Source organism: Ostrea edulis, chromosome 3 (genome assembly GCF_947568905.1).
Source record: "Ostrea edulis chromosome 3, xbOstEdul1.1, whole genome shotgun sequence".
NCBI lineage: Eukaryota > Metazoa > Mollusca > Bivalvia > Ostreida > Ostreidae > Ostrea > Ostrea edulis.
This window is the reverse complement of record NC_079166.1, coordinates 81,242,340-81,260,400: the sequence shown is the minus strand read 5'-3', so window position 1 is coordinate 81,260,400 and position 18,061 is coordinate 81,242,340. Positions and strand designations below refer to the sequence as shown.

Sequence of the window (18,061 nt, the reverse complement as noted above, 5' to 3'; positions counted from 1 at the left end):
ATAGAATCTTCTCTCGATCGTCAATTGGTACATGTATCTCAATGTTGCAGTAGAGCTACACATAGAATCTGCTCTCGATCGTGAATTGGTACATGTATCTCAATGTTGCAGTAGAGCTACACAAAGAATCTTCTCTCGATCGTCAATTAATATCAATGCTGCATTAGAGCTACCGAAAAACATCTCGGGTTCAGTTGACATTTTCATTGAGGGTTTTCGTTGATAATTTTTCTAGAAGATTGTACCTGGTCAAAGAGAAGCATGCTCTCCACTGGTTTTGAACAGATTCTTTGTGCTCCTTAAGAAAAATATTATGATGCTTGACAAGACTGTAATTACAAAGTAGATGTCCGAATGTCGTTTTTAAAAACATGATGTATTAAAGAATATATCTCTGTCTGTCTGTCTGTCTGTCTGTCTCTCTCTCTCTCTCTCTCTCTCTCTCTCGTAATCCTCGGCGTTATGTACCTTTTCAAAGAATAGTGACGTCACAATACTAAGTGATCCTCTACGCGTTCGAGTTATGTATTGTACTGAGAATTTTGATGCAGCTTTATTGCATGTATTTTTGACTCTGCTTCATCGATACAAAAGTTGTTCAGTCAGTCATGTAACAGTAATTCAAAACACGCCAATGTTTCCACGTCTACACCCACTATACTAATAACACAGAACGGTGTGCACACAAATGGAATGGCACCCGGTGTAACCGTGGTGGAGGTCGCTGGTGACCAGGGTCGCTCTTAATAGAATATATAGGGAAAAGAACGACTCGGATCACCGGCTTCTGCGCATGCGTGGTATTTAACTCGAAGCGGTGCCCTACTGGTTTTAAATCCATAGTAATAATAAACCCCCTTCTCAGTTTTCTGTTTCGTATGCACATCATAACTTGAAAGATACAAATTAACTTGTATTATCCAACTCCAAAATTGATATTTTAATGCATAAGATTTCTGAATTATGTCTAAGATATCTAATAACGAATAAACAACTTGAAAACAATGGCTGTTTCAGAGTTCTTGAAATTTCTTTTGAAGTGTCAGACATTTGGTCTGACACTGTTAGAAATAGTGTCAGCCCAAACAAAATTTTGTCAGTCCAGATAAAAATGCATCGCTTTTGAGGTTTTCTGATATTTTATTTAAAATCAACTACATGTGTAATTGTATTCAATCTCCATCTCAGCTATAAGTTTATAAATTATCTTTTCATACCCTTTCTCATCTTCCTTACACTCTGAATGGATCTTCCTCACTTTCACTATCCGAGTGACTTTCTTGCTCTATTTCTCTCATCCTCCATTTTTCTCTCTATCCTGTATATTCCTTTCAACTTCTTTCTCATCTTCCTCTGCAATCGTTGTAACTACTTTTTCTCTCACTTAAGCCCGAGTGTAGTTGGTCTTCAGTTTCGACTTTGAGCAGATTGTGTCATCAAGCAGTAGGTAAAAACGCTGCAAACAAAAGCCATTGTCTCCCAGATTGCCAGGCGGAGACACAATCAGTTTCTTTTCTCCTCGTAGTTCCTCACAATTGATTCCTCACGTTTACGTTTCAATGTGTTGCCTGATTTAGCATCGGTTTGAAAATTTATGGGCCACATGGCAGCCATTTTTCCCGGTAAAAAATGGACTTCGATCCCGATCTAATATCGGCCATCAGGACCGACAATTAAGTAACTCGTGTCGGACATTTACTACTTTTATCGGATAATCCGACATTACCGACACTTTTCAAGAACTCTGCTGTTTTTTCAAAGCATATTTACAATAGTGTTATCTCCATAACAATTCCTAAGTCATCTTTTATATTTTAATCACATGATAACAGGTGTGAACAAGGCACAGCTAGACGCCTTAAACTTGGATTAACGTGCAGGTGTAAACAATTACCTGTAAATAAAATAACACCAGGTTATTCTACCGTGACCAACCTTCGTAATCATAAGTACAAATACCACTCGCCCAATTTACGAACAATACGTAGGCACATATTCAACATTGTTTTATTATTTATTTATCTATTTTGCATAGTATGTTTCTTCTCTCATCCTCTTTTATTTCAAATATATTTTCTGATTATCTGAATTCAAATTATCTCCGATATGCGAACAACCACACATCTACTGTATACAACTTGAAGGTTTACTTTGGGTGTTTTTGTACAAAAGTGGAAGACTTTCCTATTACGAGATAATTCTTTTTGTGTTAAAATTTAACCAACTAGACTCTATATACATGTACATATAGCAGGATCGTGTATAGGAACCAGCAGACATGAGGGATCGTGCCATCCTTCTTATTCCCAATAAAAACCATAAGACAACAAAACTAACGTCTGGCGGCTTTTTTCGTCTTTATTTACTTAATATCTATTTATTTATTTTCAAGGTCAACGTATATCTGTTCACTTATGCCCCAACTATAATTGATTACAAAGGACACGTTTCAGTTTCACGAAATTAGTCAACTTGAATAGGATTCATGTTTGGTATACGGACAAAAAGTCACAGGATAAACGTCACTGGACAGAAAGTCACAAAATATGTAGAAAAGTCACAAAAATGACTTAGCAAATGAGACCCCATATATTCTTTTAAGATAATAATAACAGGTGGTACCCAAATGCTCACTAAAGCTGTTGTTCAGACACCAGACATTTCTTACAGTGGATAGGAGGTACAAAGGAATACATGTCATCATTATTGATGTTTGTTTTGCCACATTTAGCACCTTCAGTCCATTATTAAATGTTCATTATCAGATAATAAGAAAGGAAAAATCATTAACTTGTTTATATATCAATTATTATATGATAGTTCACTTACTTCTTGTTTTGACAATGATCTGGAGTGAAAGGAAGCCAACCATAATTCTGTCATCAGATTTTGTTTTGACAATCATTACATGTAATATGTAGTATACTAAACCAAATGATCATCAAGCTTATTTCATCGAAATAAGAAATCTCTCTTTTTAAAAATCAAAATTATATTTTACAATAAATATGATAAAAGGAATAACAATTTTATAATTATTATCAAAATCTCATAGAAAATATAAAGTTTGCATATATAATTTCTTAAACTTTACAAAAAGAACAGATATGTTTTCAAATATATATAAAAAATCAATAGTTTTTTATTTTCTTATAAACTGTGACTTTTTGTCCTATGACATTTTGTTCTACTATCATAAAATTCTAATTGTGACTTGGTCTTATTTTCTTATAAAATTGTGACTTTTTGTCCTGTGACATTTTGTCCTACTTTCATAAAATTTCTTATTGTAACTTTTTGCCCATGGTCATATTGGTCGTGTCTTTTTGTAATTTGTAAAGCTGTAAATGGTTTGAAAGGTACATAATTTCAGCACAATGTATATATTAATTATGACTTTAAAAGTTGAAATATTTTCATGATCCTGGTTCTAATTGGGAACATTTATTTGAATCATTTTTTATGTATCATAAAATTACAATTTTCTTATATCAAATTCATGACAAGGAACTACGTAAAAATGAGCAGTACTTTGAGTGAATCTCATTCTTTGCAGTCAGCCAATAATATGATAGGACTGGCTTCACGAGTATGTACAAAAGCCACGGTATCGACGTCCAGTTGTTTAATATCATCATGAAAGCTGCTGTCTTTGGATCGTCTTTTGTCTCGCGTCTCGGAAGATCTACCGAAGCAGACCCGAGAATAAAATATTTTGGAGTTGGTGGCATGACAGCAAAGGAGCCAAATCAAACCTGCCTGCAAAACCTGCTTCAGTATTCCCCTGATCGAGTTTTCATTCATCTCGGTGGAAACGACATTAGCGTTGACGGACAACCTAGGAAGGTGGCTGAAAACGTCCTACAACTGGTGCAGGTCCTAGAAGACAGCGGAGTTGGAACTGTTCTCGTGGGACAGATTCTAGACAGAAATAAGAAGACCTAGGGGAGGGGACTCACCCCCACCCCCTCTAAATCCGCAACTGCATAGATATGTAGACTTCTTTATATTTTGAATTAAGGTATGCCATGTATAATGAAAGGATAATGAACAATTTTGAAGGATTTAGATCAACATAAATGTTTATTGTCAAATAATGATGAAAGTGAAGCAGATGAAATTCACATGACTGGTGAATGATTCGAAGCTGACATTTTTGCACTTAAGACTTTTTAGAAGAGTTGTCTGCCCTTTGTATAAATAAGAAAAATCTAATTTTCTAAAAATGTGTGAGGTCAATGATTAATTTTATTTCATATTTTCATTAAGAGAAAGTGTATGTAACTTTCTACCAAGAGATTTGTATGAAACTATAACTTCTTTTTAAAATATTGTAATAAAACATGCTTCATATTTTGTCAGAACTGACTAGGGTATGGTCTGTAAAAGTTGCACAAGGTGCAAATGGGTGGCGGTTTGATTTGAAATAGCTAATTTAAGTGTAGTTTCAGAATTCGGGAGAGAAAAAATGGGGAAAATAATTATGTTGAATTAATTATGAGCGTCGGTGTTTGAGGTCGCTCTTCAGAATGACCGTTTCATATTTTATCAGAACTGACTAGGGTATGGTCTGTAAAAGTTGCACAAGGTGCAAATGGGTGGCGGTTTGATTTGAAATAGCTAATTTAAGTGTAGTTTCAGAATTCAGGAGAGAAAAAATGGGGAAAATAATTATTTTGAATTAATTATGAGCGTCGGTGTCTGGGGTCGCTCTTCAGAATGACCGTTTCATATTTTGTCAGAACTGACTAGGGTATGGTCTGTAAAAGTTGCACAAGGTGCAAATGGGTGGCGGTTTGATTTGAAATAGCTAATTTAAGTGTAGTTTCAGAATTCAGGAGAGAAAAAATGGGGAAAATAATTATTTTGAATTAATTATGAGCGTCGGTGTCTGGGGTCGCTCTTCAGAATGACCGTTTCATATTTTGTCAGAACTGACTAGGGTATGGTCTGTAAAAGTTGCACAAGGTGCAAATGGGTGGCGGTTTGATTTGAAATAGCTAATTTAAGTGTAGTTTCAGAATTCAGGAGAGAAAAAATGGGGAAAATAATTATTTTGAATTAATTATGAGCGTCGGTGTCTGGGGTCGCTCTTCAGAATGACCGTTTCATATTTTGTCAGAACTGACTAGGGTATGGTCTGTAAAAGTTGCACAAGGTGCAAATGGGTGGCGGTTTGATTTGAAATAGCTAATTTAAGTGCAGTTTCAGAATTCAGGAGAGAAAAAATGGGGAAAATAATTATTTTGAATTAATTATGATCGTCGGTGTCTGGGGTCGCTCTTCAGAATGACATCCGAAAAAAAAAATTACTTGAATTACATGTAATGCATTAAGAGAATTACACAATTTGAATTTATTTAATACTAATAATAATGCTTTGATTAGATAATGTACAAGAAAGTGGTAGTTAAAACAATTATGGGGGTCACTATTCATGGTGTAGAAGGTAATTTGAAAACAGCAAAATAACAACTTTATTATTTTCAATGGATCCATAATAATAAAAAAAATTCAGCACAGCATGAAATCATGGGCTTCGGGGGTTGGATGGGGCCACAATAGGGGATCAAAGTTTTACATACAAATATAAAGGAAAAATCTTTAAAAATCTTCTTTTTAAGAACCACAGAGCCAGAAAAGCTGATTTTTACATGAAAACTTTCTGACATAGTGCAGATTCAAGTTTGTTCAAATCATGGCCCCCGGGGGTAGGATGGGGGCCACAAGGGGGGGGGGTCAAAGTTTTACATACAAATATATAGGGAAAAACTTTTAAAATCTTCTTCTCAAGAACCACTAAGCCAGAAAAGCTGAGGTATACATGAAAGCTTCCTGACATAATGCAGATTCAACAAGTTTGTTCAAATCATGGGCTCCGGGGGGGTGGGGGGGGGTGGATGGGGGCCACAATAGGGGATCAAAGTTTTACATACAAATATATAGTTAAAATCTTCTTCTCAAGAACCACTGAGCCAGAAAAGCTGATTTTTACATGAAAACTTTCTGAAATAGCACAGATTCAAGTTTGTTCAAATCATGGCCCCCGGGGGTCGAATGGGACCACAAGGGGGATCAAAGTTATACATACAAATATATAGTTAAAATCTTTTTCTCAATAACCACTGAGTCAGAAAATCTGATATTTACAAGAAAACTTTCTGACATAGTGCAGATTCAAGTTTGTACAAATCATGACCCCCGGGGGTAGGATGGGGCCACAAGTGGGGGGGGGGTCAAAGTTTTACATACAAATATAGGAAAAAGCTTTAAAAATCTTCTTCTCAAGAACCATTGGGCCAAAGAAATTTACATGAAAGCTTTCTGACATAGTGTAGATTCAAGTTTGCAAAGGGTAGTTTGGACCATAATAGGGACTAAGGTTTTACATGCAAATATATATGGAAAGTCTTCAGATATGGGCCAAAGTGACTCAGGTGAGCGATGTGGCCCATGGGCCTCTTGTTTAAGAAACTCGGAGTCAAACAAATGCTTTAGAGATCGGACATCGCATATCGACATGTGCCACGAGTCCTGTTCACCTATAGGGGTGATTAAATTGAATAATTCCAAGTATGATGTTTTTGTGATTCATTTATCTACAAAAAATATCGGAATCTATGTTTTACCAAGTCTTCCGGTAGTTATTTTTATCAGAATCATGAGAATGTCATATCTAAATTTATTGTCATATTGAGGTCGGGTTGTAGTGACGTGCATTTCTCACCGCGTCGACGATTATCAAAAAAGTCATAGGACTCGTGATCGTGCTGCTTATAAAACCATGAGTCCTGTATTCGCTTTAAAAAAAATCACTAGTGTACTGAAACATGTGAAACTGCAAAACCAAGGGAATCTTATTTATTATACTAGTAATACTACTATACTAGGGATCCCTCCAGTATAATACTTTAGACAGTCCATGTGGTTTTAATCACATTCATTTACGTTTTTGGATTTGTGTGCTATTTTTTACTTATAACAAACATTTAAATGACTCCGCATCAAAATAGTAAAGCTCAAAATCGAACTCTGAGACATCGGACATTCCGGTCTGGTGTTAAAAATGATGCATCGGACCTGAGGCACTGCACATCGGTCAGGTCCGACGTCTTTCGCATAGACTGATTCAGTCGGAGTCGCAGACCAGGCAGATGGTACACATTTCTTCATATAATTTAATAAATGTTTCAAACTCCAACTTGTCACAGACCAGGCAGATGGTAAACGTTTCTTCATATAGATGTCTCAAACCTCAACTTGTCATTACGCAAATGATGTATCCACAGTTTACATAGTCTATTTTTTTTCCAGATGACTTGGTTGGGTCAGGAATTTCAAAGAAAAAAAACCTTTGTTCAGATTTAGCTTTCCCATTAGTCTAATTATCTTTAATTAAAGTTGACAAGAAGACATCAACCTATTCATTCGTAAATTCTACCACATGCACATCTCTCGTGATCTTAGAATCTCATCAAAACCAGTGGTCTTGAATACAAAAGAGTTCCACACCATGGCAGCCTCTATTGACAGCGGGGATTTCAATTTCTAACATTTTCAAATTAGTACTGAAACTTATGTGGGCCTTATATCAACAGTACAGCATGACAAATTGTATCATATGATTAATCCTATCATTTATCCTGCAAACAAAATTGAGGTTGCCTTCCCCTTTAATCATTCTTTTCTGTAGTTAAGCTTGATGTATGTATCTCAGGTGGAAATAGTAAATATCTCAATCTTACCTTTCCACTGGCTTTCTTTGCCTAGATGTAAATAGAAAATGCAACAATTCACGCAATATTCTAACACCATTTACTTTACAGTTGTACATGTGTGGATAAAAAACACAAAATATTTATTTACCATGTATACAGTGACAGAAATGGGCATGTACATCATGGATTCTAACAAAAACAAATCCTTTGTCATTCAAACAAAAAAATTATTTGCGTCTACCATGATGGATTGAAATACCTTTCGTTTGGGCGGCATTTTATCAAGTAACTTCAAAACACGCAGATCTTTCTCAAGTATAGAATGCCTAATAAAATAAGAAACCACCGAGCGGCTCCAAACAGCGGGAAACACCAACTTCTGTGCCAGCGTTTACAACTGAGAAAACTCGAGCTTGCTTTCTTTCTTTTCCCGCCAAATTTAACAACTACGATTTTCGTTTTGTAATATTTGTAGTTTGCGGTCATTGGAAAGGCGATATTATTAAGTATGCGAATGGTTCAATGATACTAAATTAAAATTTCATACTAATATTACTCTACATGTTCTGTTCCAATATCTATTTACTATCAATATATTGGAGTTTAACAATATTTCGTTATGTACAATATGAGTTGTAAAACTGAAACTTAATCACTAAAACGTTTTGTATATAGTGGAAATTATTATTGTCTGAATAAACGCGGACGGGCACTTGTTCGTTGACAATGACGCTTTCCGCGAAAGTTCCGGCCAACTTTGGGGACATCAACGGATATATACGTAAAATGCCCACGACAACGACAGCAGGTTTGAATATTACAAATTTATTTATGCATGATGTACATACACGTTCATTTCGTGCGTATAGAATAGATCAATATGCATGCACCATACATATCTAAAATTATATATGTATATATAGGCATATATCAGATCTATACAGTTCGATAGTTCCTGTGTATGTACATAATATATATATATATATATATATATATATATATATATATATATATTACGTGTACATAAGTCAACCCATGACACCGCTTTGAATAGTTTGATCGGTTCAACATTGATACGATCTTTGGCAAGAGACAAAATGTCACCTCTTTTACGTGCAGTGCTTACGTCACTTTCTGGTGCAAGAGAGTGCATGCTCGCAAATGATTGTCATCAATAAAACTCCGTGACATATAGTTTAGCTAGGCCTTGCTTCCTTCTACAAGGAAGAGTATCATTAACGTTTAGATGATGTTTTATATACCTCTGTAGTGAAATGAATAAATAAAATGTAAAGATAAAACCAAAGAAAAAAATATGCATACTCTCTCTCCAGAAGAGTTGAGACCTCTCTCTCTCTCTCTCTCTCTCTCTCTCTGTCTGTAGTTAATGTGTAACTAGTATTCTAGCCTATCTACTAGGTCTCTCTGGTTAATCAAACCTTATCATACGCATCATGTACTGTCTCTGTTACAAATTCATATGAATCACTATAAATGTATTTGCAAGACCTTAAATAACCAACAATTTTTAAATTACATAATACCATTAATCATGAAGACTTTTAGTGCAGAAAACGATTTACAGATTTATCAACATTATAGTTTTCATAAGACAGTAAACGTTGGAGAATTTTTTTAAATCAGGAGGCGTTTTTTTGTTGGTTTTTTTTTTTGTTTTTTTTTTTTACATCGACCCCTTTCCACAGGAATATTTAATCAAACCTGGAGAGTCCCACAGATCAGGCACCAAAATCAGTGTGAAAGATAGGGGTTCCGCTGTCTGTACACGATGATGAAATCATGAAATTGCTTGATCCATTTTACCTGAATATCACCAGTGATTCAAAGTATAACATATACGACATCCTGAAACCAAAAAAAAAATGACGAGGGGGACGAATTTCTGTCATGTTAAATGCGTCGGTTTGCAGTGTGTCATATACCACTACTAGCTGTCAACCTTCAAGTAAGCCTACTTCACAATGCACCAATTGCCGAGAGACAACCCACGATAGGCAGGACTGCCGAGAGACAACCCACGATAGGCAGGACTGCCGAGAGACAACCCACGATAGGCAGGACTGCCGCAACCAACTCATGAAAAGTCTGCAAGAATGAAGGTCACTCCCCGGGACACGAGGCATGTGACAATTATACCTGACAAAGTCTACAGCCAAAGCTGTTTCTTTTGCAGGAGCTCCCGATATGTACTCTCTAATTTTTACCTTTTCGAGGTAAAGGTTTTCGATGTTGCACATAAATAATCGAAGCACGCTGTTCATATGTTACGGAGATATACCTATGCTTCTAGAAGCCAAAAGGAGTGGGAAAATAGTATCCCCATTTGTCAGCTTCAATTGAATGATAAATAATCGAAAACTCGCGAGAATCCGATATTTATGTACAATTTAGTAAATGTCGGCTTTTCGCGAAATTCTTCATAAAGCTAAAGAACAAATATCAACTATATTTGCTGAAGCAACTTTCAATAGCTTTCTGGGCATCCAGTCTGGATAAGGTTGGGATGATCCCCCCCCCCCGGTCTGGATAACTGGATAAGGATGGAATGATCCACCACCACCACCCCGGTCTGGATAACTGGATAAGGATGGAATGATCCACCCCACCCCCGGTCTGGATAACTGGATAAGGATGGAATGATCCACCCCACCCCCGGCCTGGATAAGGATGGAATGATCCACCCCACCCCCGGCCTGGATAAGGATGGAATGATCCACCCCACCCCCGGCCTGGATAAGGATGGAATGATCCACCCCACCCCCGGCCTGGATAACTGGATAAGGATGGAATGATCCACCCCACCCCCGGTCTGGATAACTGGATAAGGATGGAATGATCCACCCCACCCCCGGCCTGGATAAGGATGGAATGATCCACCCCACCCCCGGCCTGGATAAGGATGGAATGATCCACCCCACCCCCGGCCTGGATAAGGATGGAATGATCCACCCCACCCCCGGCCTGGATAACTGGATAAGGATGGAATGATCCCCCCCCCCCGGTCTGGATAACTGGATAAGGATGGAATGATCCCCCCCCCCCGGCCTGGATAACTAGATAAGGATGGAATGATTCACACAAACACGGCCGACCTACCAAATAAATCAGGGGAAACCCCGGCTATTCCATTCTTTGTCTGTCACTACTTTGCTAGGTGCTACAGAAATTGTGTAGAGTGAGAATACGGTTAGCATCTTTAGATATTTTTCTTGTCTTTGAAATAACGAGGTAGTGATGGAACCTTTACATGTAATGAGGCGGACCGATAAACACGCAATAAATAGCAGCTGTAACACTCCTATCAAGCTACACACTGGGTACATTCAGGAATATGATCGATTCAAAGTGTTCATGAAAGAAATTCAGCAAAAAACCACTCTCTCTCTCATGATAATGAAATAAGAACAGACGAACAAGCACCAAGTACTCTATAGAGATCTAAGAGCTTTCGGGGCTTCGTCCCCTGATCTCCAGGAGTCACGCACGCAGTTTTCTTTTGTGAATCACTGCAAGACACGGTAGAGTGTATAATATTTTAGCCAGCTAATACACGCAATGCATTATATGCTAAAACCCTGGGGGTTCGTCCGATAGGTCCCAAATTGGGGTTACTCTGTGTCCTCTGCGGGTCTATGACGTTTTCCGACTACCTGTCCTATTTTACAGAATGATACCCTTCCCACCCGCATACACTTAAATTTTACTTCCAACATTATCGAATTTTAAAAATTGATGAGGCCTAGGTGTGCGAAGCTCTTTATGTTCAGAACAATATCACCAATGCAGAACGAAAGCGAGCGCAAATTAATTATGAATGAAATCCTTCAACAGTATACAAATTAATTATGAATTAAGTCCTTCTACCGTATACAACATGGCTAATTAGATACAAATGAGATGAGTTTGATGTTAAAACATACAATTTAATACGAACAAGAATGAAGTGTTGTGGGTGAAAAAAAGGGGAAATTATGAGAAGGAAATACAATGTTAAAGGGGAAATAATCATGTAATAATTCTCATCCCATCGTGTTGCATTCTTTATAGTAAGTTTACCTGTCTTGTTTAATTATTTACAGTCAGTTTGCCTGTCCTGTTTAATTCTTTACAGTCAGTTTACCTATCTTGTTTAATTCTTTACAGTAAGTTTACCTGTCCTGTTTAATTCTTTACAGTAAGTTTACCTGTCCTGTTTAATTCTTTACAGTCAGTTTATCTGTCCTGTTTAATTCTTTACAGTAAGTTTACCTGTCTTGTTTAAATCTTTACAGTCAGTTTACCTGTCTGGTTTAATTCTTTACAGTCAGTTTACCTGTCCTGTTTAATTCTTTACAGTCAGTTTACCTGTCCTGTTTAATTCTTTACAGTCAGTTTACCTGTCCTGTTTAATTCTTTACAGTCAGTTTACCTGTCCTGTTTAATTCTTTACAGTCAGTTTACCTGTCCTGTTTAATTCTTTACAGTCAGTTTACCTGTCTGGTTTAATTATTTACAGTCAGTTTACCTGTCTTGTTTAATTCTTTACAGTCAGTTTATCTGTCTTGGTCGCGGGAGTGGATCAATAAGAAACTGTTTACACAGCTGAGGCTGAGAAAAACAGAGAGACCAGCTGATTGTAGACATCGAGTCGTGAGTACATTTAATCGTTATGACTTACCTACAGCGATGATTAATATGATATCAGTACATATCGCTTTGAAAATGTGTTCATAGTTAGAATTCAAAAATATTCCATCAAATAGGAACACCACAGGTAGTGCCACCGTCAGACGGGGGGTTTAGACATTTTGCTAATTGTACATGAACCAACCGCGACAGTGAGATAATGATGAGTTTCCATAATTCCATATTTGCTTGCATTAACATTGCTATACCATTATCGTATAGTACAATTTAGAATCGTATACCTTCGTAGTGCATATTGTATGATATATCGATTATTTTTTCATTAAGCTTCGCCATGGACTACATGGAGGATGGTTTGTTCGATGTAATTTCTCGTGGCGATACCACAGCCTTTAAAGATTATCTTCGTCGTGGTTTAGATATTAACCACGCATTCAGAAGTACTGACCGTGAAGATCGCCTCGGTAAAACCCTTCTAGAGGTCGCTCTCGAAGTGAAACAACCGGATATTGCGTCACTACTCATAGACAGTAAATGTAATGCAAACCTAAAATACATTGTTGATGTGCGGAACTATGCGTATTTTCTACGCGAGTACAGAAAAAGCGACAAACTGAAATTGACACCAATGTTTCCAGCTATTGTTCATGGGGATATTGTTACCATTAAAACATTGGTGAAAGGCGGATATGACGTGAGTAACCATGACGATCGCGGCTGCACTGCTCTGTGGCATGCTACAGATCTAGATAATTATGAAATGGTGAAAATTTTGCTTAGCGGAAACAATTCAAAAACTTCAGTGAATATCCCAGACAGTGCTAAGTTACGACCACTTCACATTGCAGCTATGCACGGAAACCACAAAATAGCCTCTCTGCTAATTCGTAGCGGGGCGGAAGTGGATGCCGTGCAAATTCGGGGTTGGACGTCACTTCTCTTGGCATGTCGCGCAGGCTCAGAACCAACGGCAAAATTGTTGCTGTTGAATGGCGCTGATCCAAATCACGTGGGTAAAAATGGCCACACCCCTTTATCTACATCACTTCAGTTCACAGATAGTTACAACATTGCCTACATGCTCCTAGATTCCGGCGCCGAAGTGAATATTCACCTTCTGAGACGATGCAGAGAGGAGAAGTTTGTGAATCTCATTGCGAACCCTGATTTGTATCATCTGTTGACCTTTTGTTCCGAGTCACCTCGGCCTCTGCGATCGTTATGTTGCTTACTGATAAGAAAAACATTGGTGAGTGCAGCAAGCACTGTTCACTTAGTACAGAAAGTTGAACAATTGCCTCTTCCGAAACTTATCAGAGAATACATACTTCTTGGACATTTAATATGACGTCATGGCCGCACTATCTAACATTCAGACCTGACCGAGCAAACATCAAAACTTCTTGGTTGATCTGTTCTTCATTTTGTACGTGTTAGCCTGCTAGGTGATAGATAACACTGTACACTTTTCACACTAATTTAAGAACAACACCCTAGATCTAGAATAACATTTAATGCATATTGGGGATGGTATTAAGCATCGCATGTTCAATACATCTAAAGTAACACCTGCAGTGGTCACAAGTACTAACAACACGATGAGTACCTTAGTATATCTAAAGTAACGCCTGTAGTGGCCACAAGTACTAACAACATGATGAACAGTCAAGTACATCCCCTTTATTTGGGATATATATTGTTTCCCGTTGAAGTTCATCATTTGACCCATGTTATATCCCTGACGGTTTAAAGAAAACAAAACATGTACATGTTGCTTTTTTACAGACAAGTAAAGATGTTGTCAGTGCTGTAGGCAATTATTGTTTATGACAAGATGCTATGTGAAATATGACGAATAAGTTTGACCTTGACATACAATGTAATGACCTTTTGACCCTGAAATTTCATTGGGAATACTATATTTTGTCTCTTGTGTACGGGAAGAGTCATTACAGATTAGGATTATACATGTAGTGCTGGGACATGAATTATTAGCACCGTTCCACCCGGTCCTTTATCTCGTCTATAGAAATGTTTGTCTCACCAGATACTGCGTTTCCTTTTGTGAGATCCATCCATCGCAAGTCTTTTTGTCATCACCTGGAGTTCATGAATATTTATTGTGTGAATTACATCCATGTGTGTTCAGCTTTATCTTCATTTTCAATATTATTGTGTACATTTTTAATTTATCGTTAAATCGTTAAAATTTATAATTTTTGTTTGTTTTTATATTCATTGAGCTTCCTTCAATTTTGGTTTTTGCGTTCATTTTTATTATATATATATATATATATATATATATATATATATATATATATATATATATATATTTGTTGTGTTAAGTTTGTTTTATGTAAACGAGTTCCAGAAATCGCACAAATTAACAATGCCACCAATCATCAAGAAGTTCTTATTGTGCAGATAAAATGAAGTGTCCAAGACATTATCGATTGCAACATGAAAATTACTACTGTATAATGTTTGGTTTTCATGAAACACTTACAGATGACCGGCTGGAGCTGACACTTTGCATGAATTCTTCTAACTGCAGATTATTCTGTTTATCGTCTCCAGGACCGCTGGACCGATATGTTAATGGACCCTTGGGTAAAAATTGGGGATTTTGTCAAATTTACAGTGTAATGTTCGTACATATGGGTGGTCAGGTCTTCACATGGACAATACCAGGAAGAGATTTAACAGTATTTTATTATGTATAACATGATAAGGATTAGGTAAAAGGCAGAGCCAATTAAGCCTTAAAGATACAAGGTAAAGTCCACATAATGATGTACATGAGGAATCACAATACACGTGATGATTGATGATAATATTTCAATACATAATGCATATCATTCAAAGTATATAGGGGCCTAATGATAATATAAGGCGTATGATTACTTGATATGTATAATAAACTAACAAAAAGAAATAAGGGGTGGTTATTGGGATTAAGAGGGACATTTAAAAGAAAAAAAGATCAAATGAAATAAAAATAATGAAAGAAAAACAAATACGTACAAAAAAGCAAGAGAGAAAACAATTGAGGGTACCGACTCAACAGGATATAATCAGGCATGCATGAAAGACTCGCATGTATTTTAAAATGCAATTTTCAAAATCTTTTGCAGCTTTGCTTTCCAGAATGTACTTCTGAACATATTAAAAAATCTTTATGTTGTCTTTGAACTCAAGAATCTCATTACCACTCAGCAATAACTTTAATGATATGGGAACTTGCAGCTGCATTGCATTTATTGACTTTAAAAGAGTAATGCTTTGTACTGAGAACTGAAGACCTCAAAGAAAAAAATTATAAGCATTTTCAGTAGGGTGACCACACATATCACAAGTAGCAGTGTCTCGTAGAAATTAACCATGCAAATACTAGCATTATTTCTTAATTAGCAATGCTAGATGTTTACTTAGATGTTACATGATTAAACGGGGGGGGGGGTGTGATTTTTTATTTTGTGATTTTTTTTTTTGTGATTTTTTTTTTTTTGTTTTTTTTTTTGTTTTGTTTTTTGTTTTTTATTTTGTGATTTTTTTTTTTTTTGGAAACGTGTCGGACAGAGAGGCTGGAGTGTATAGCGAATCTGTAATTGTAGTGTTGAAACTTTACTGACATTTAGTTAGTATGTCAGTTGCTAAAATTGATAATCCTATATACATGTGTAACCATGTACGATATATCATGAGTGCCTATCATGTATGTTTTGTCGTGGTAACCGCCGCATGCGATTGGATAGGATTGAAATAAAGTGGAGTAGAGCACAGCCACACTTGGAATTGAATTTTTTCCCATTGTAAGAATATTTTTTGAAGAGTAACTCGGGTCTAAATATACCATAAATACCCACAACTTTACATGAGTTTGGAGTTGTATTATAGTACTTTATAACATGCCTAATATGTAAATAAACAAACTACACCGTATCCTTAGGTGCACGTTAATGTCCGAAGGGGCCGAGGTCGAGATCCATTGCTTTTAATGAATGGACAGGAACGAGGACATTGACCTACTTAAGTCCACACCCAATTTAAATCTAACTATAATTGTAAACCATATTAGGAAATTCTTTCAATAAATTATGAAAATACTATTACATATCAGAATTATATATAATACTAGTATAGAGTTTTGTCATATAAAACATAATTATATTATATTGTTTAATTTTTCCAAGGTCGTCATTGTCATCAGTGGCTCAGTGGATAGAGCTCATGTGAAAGGTGTAGAGTTTGATTCCCATCTTAGCCTTTTGGTTTTATTTTGAAACTTATTAGCTACCTTGGTTTAAACATAAAGCTCCATAGTGACAAAGGGGGATTAGAGGAGCTTGTTCATTAAAAAATAATAATACTTAACTCAGCAGAACATCACTACGTACAGGGTAATCGTCAGCTGTAGAACTGTAGCTCTCTGACAAAATATTGTGACGTCACACTATTTTTTCAGAAAGCTATACAGTTCTGTAGCTAGGTAATTGTCTGAAACTCTCCATTCCTTAATAATAATGGAGCGCTTAAACAATAGAATGACGTCACGGGTGGATACGGAGGTGGTACAGTAGTGTATGCAGTAATGAAGATTAGGGTTGTATGACATTGAAGAACTTCGACGGGTAATTGATCGGAGGGATCTGAGTTCGATTCTGTTCCGGAACGTCTGTAATTGTTCTACTTACCTCCCCTGATCCCCGTCATCAGGGAGCACAATTAAACAAACTCCTACACTAGGTGAACCATTCAGACAGCGATTGGTTGGAAATCCCCCTATCTTACCGACGTACATGTCTACGTATACTCAGTATCTGTCACATGGAAGTCAGGAACAAATGTAACTTAGGCCACCTAGTAGACCCAAGATAAGCCAATAAAGGTCACCTGGGGTTAACTGTTGATTCCGGGGATTAGATAACGATCGCATTTTAACCAGAGACCAAAAACCACTAGGGTCACTAACTTTACACAGTACCAGGCTGGACCTAGAGGGGGACGGACAATTAGTACTCAGTATCAGCTATGGAGAAGATGTTGATGATTTCTGTGGGGGTGTTTGGAGTTTTGTGTTTCCTGCCTTTTGGAGATTTACAAAGTAAGTTGACTGTCTAAGTAGATATGTATATCAAAACGAATCTTTTACGCAAAAACAATCATTGACCCCGTAGTGGGTTTTTGTTTACAGGATGGGTGGGTAGGGGCCGGTAAATACGAAAGCATGATTGATGTACTGTGTTTTATATGAATCGTGTACCCGGCGTGGTTGAGTTTTCCGTGTTCATCTACACATGAGTATCTCCAGGAGCAGCGGAATGTACATATATACCCCAATCTATCAAAATTGATCATGGTGGTTGCAACACGCACAACTAAATATACAACATAAAAAGAATAGTCATATCAACATCAATCGTAACAAAGCATATGGTCCGTGAATTCAGAGTTAATTAATTAATTGATTATTGGTTGTGATTATCATGGTTCAATACTTTTAAGACTCTTTCTCGGTGTTTAAGATTGGTGTCGCTCCATCATTGTTTGACCATGCTATTTACCTATATCAACAATGAATAATGTCCACCACTATTCTAGCCCTCCTTACATGTAACTGTTGTGCCTACTGTATCTTGTAGACCAGCATCAATTTGCAAATAATTTTTTATCCAGTTATGTATCCTCATAAGGAG

At 36.8% G+C, this 18,061-nt stretch overlaps 1 protein-coding gene and 1 long non-coding RNA gene across 2 annotated transcripts; one reads left to right on the top strand and one right to left on the bottom strand.

Moving 5' to 3' along the window:
• Positions 1–8,407: 8,407 nt before the first annotated feature.
• On the top strand, positions 8,408–14,618 carry LOC130052921 (poly [ADP-ribose] polymerase tankyrase-2-like). Its single transcript, XM_056159161.1, has 3 exons — positions 8,408–8,526; positions 12,267–12,368; positions 12,693–14,618. Exon 3 carries the CDS (start codon positions 12,700–12,702, stop codon positions 13,711–13,713), a length of 1,014 nt encoding a protein of 337 aa, XP_056015136.1. The 5' UTR covers positions 8,408–8,526; positions 12,267–12,368; positions 12,693–12,699; the 3' UTR covers positions 13,714–14,618.
• On the bottom strand, positions 13,863–17,766 carry LOC130052925 (uncharacterized). The gene is made up of 3 exons (XR_008801308.1): positions 17,629–17,766; positions 14,872–14,970; positions 13,863–14,465 (listed from the first exon to the last, which is right to left on the bottom strand). It is a non-coding gene; the product is annotated as an uncharacterized LOC130052925 (long non-coding RNA).
• Between the last annotated feature and the right edge of the window lie 295 nt (positions 17,767–18,061).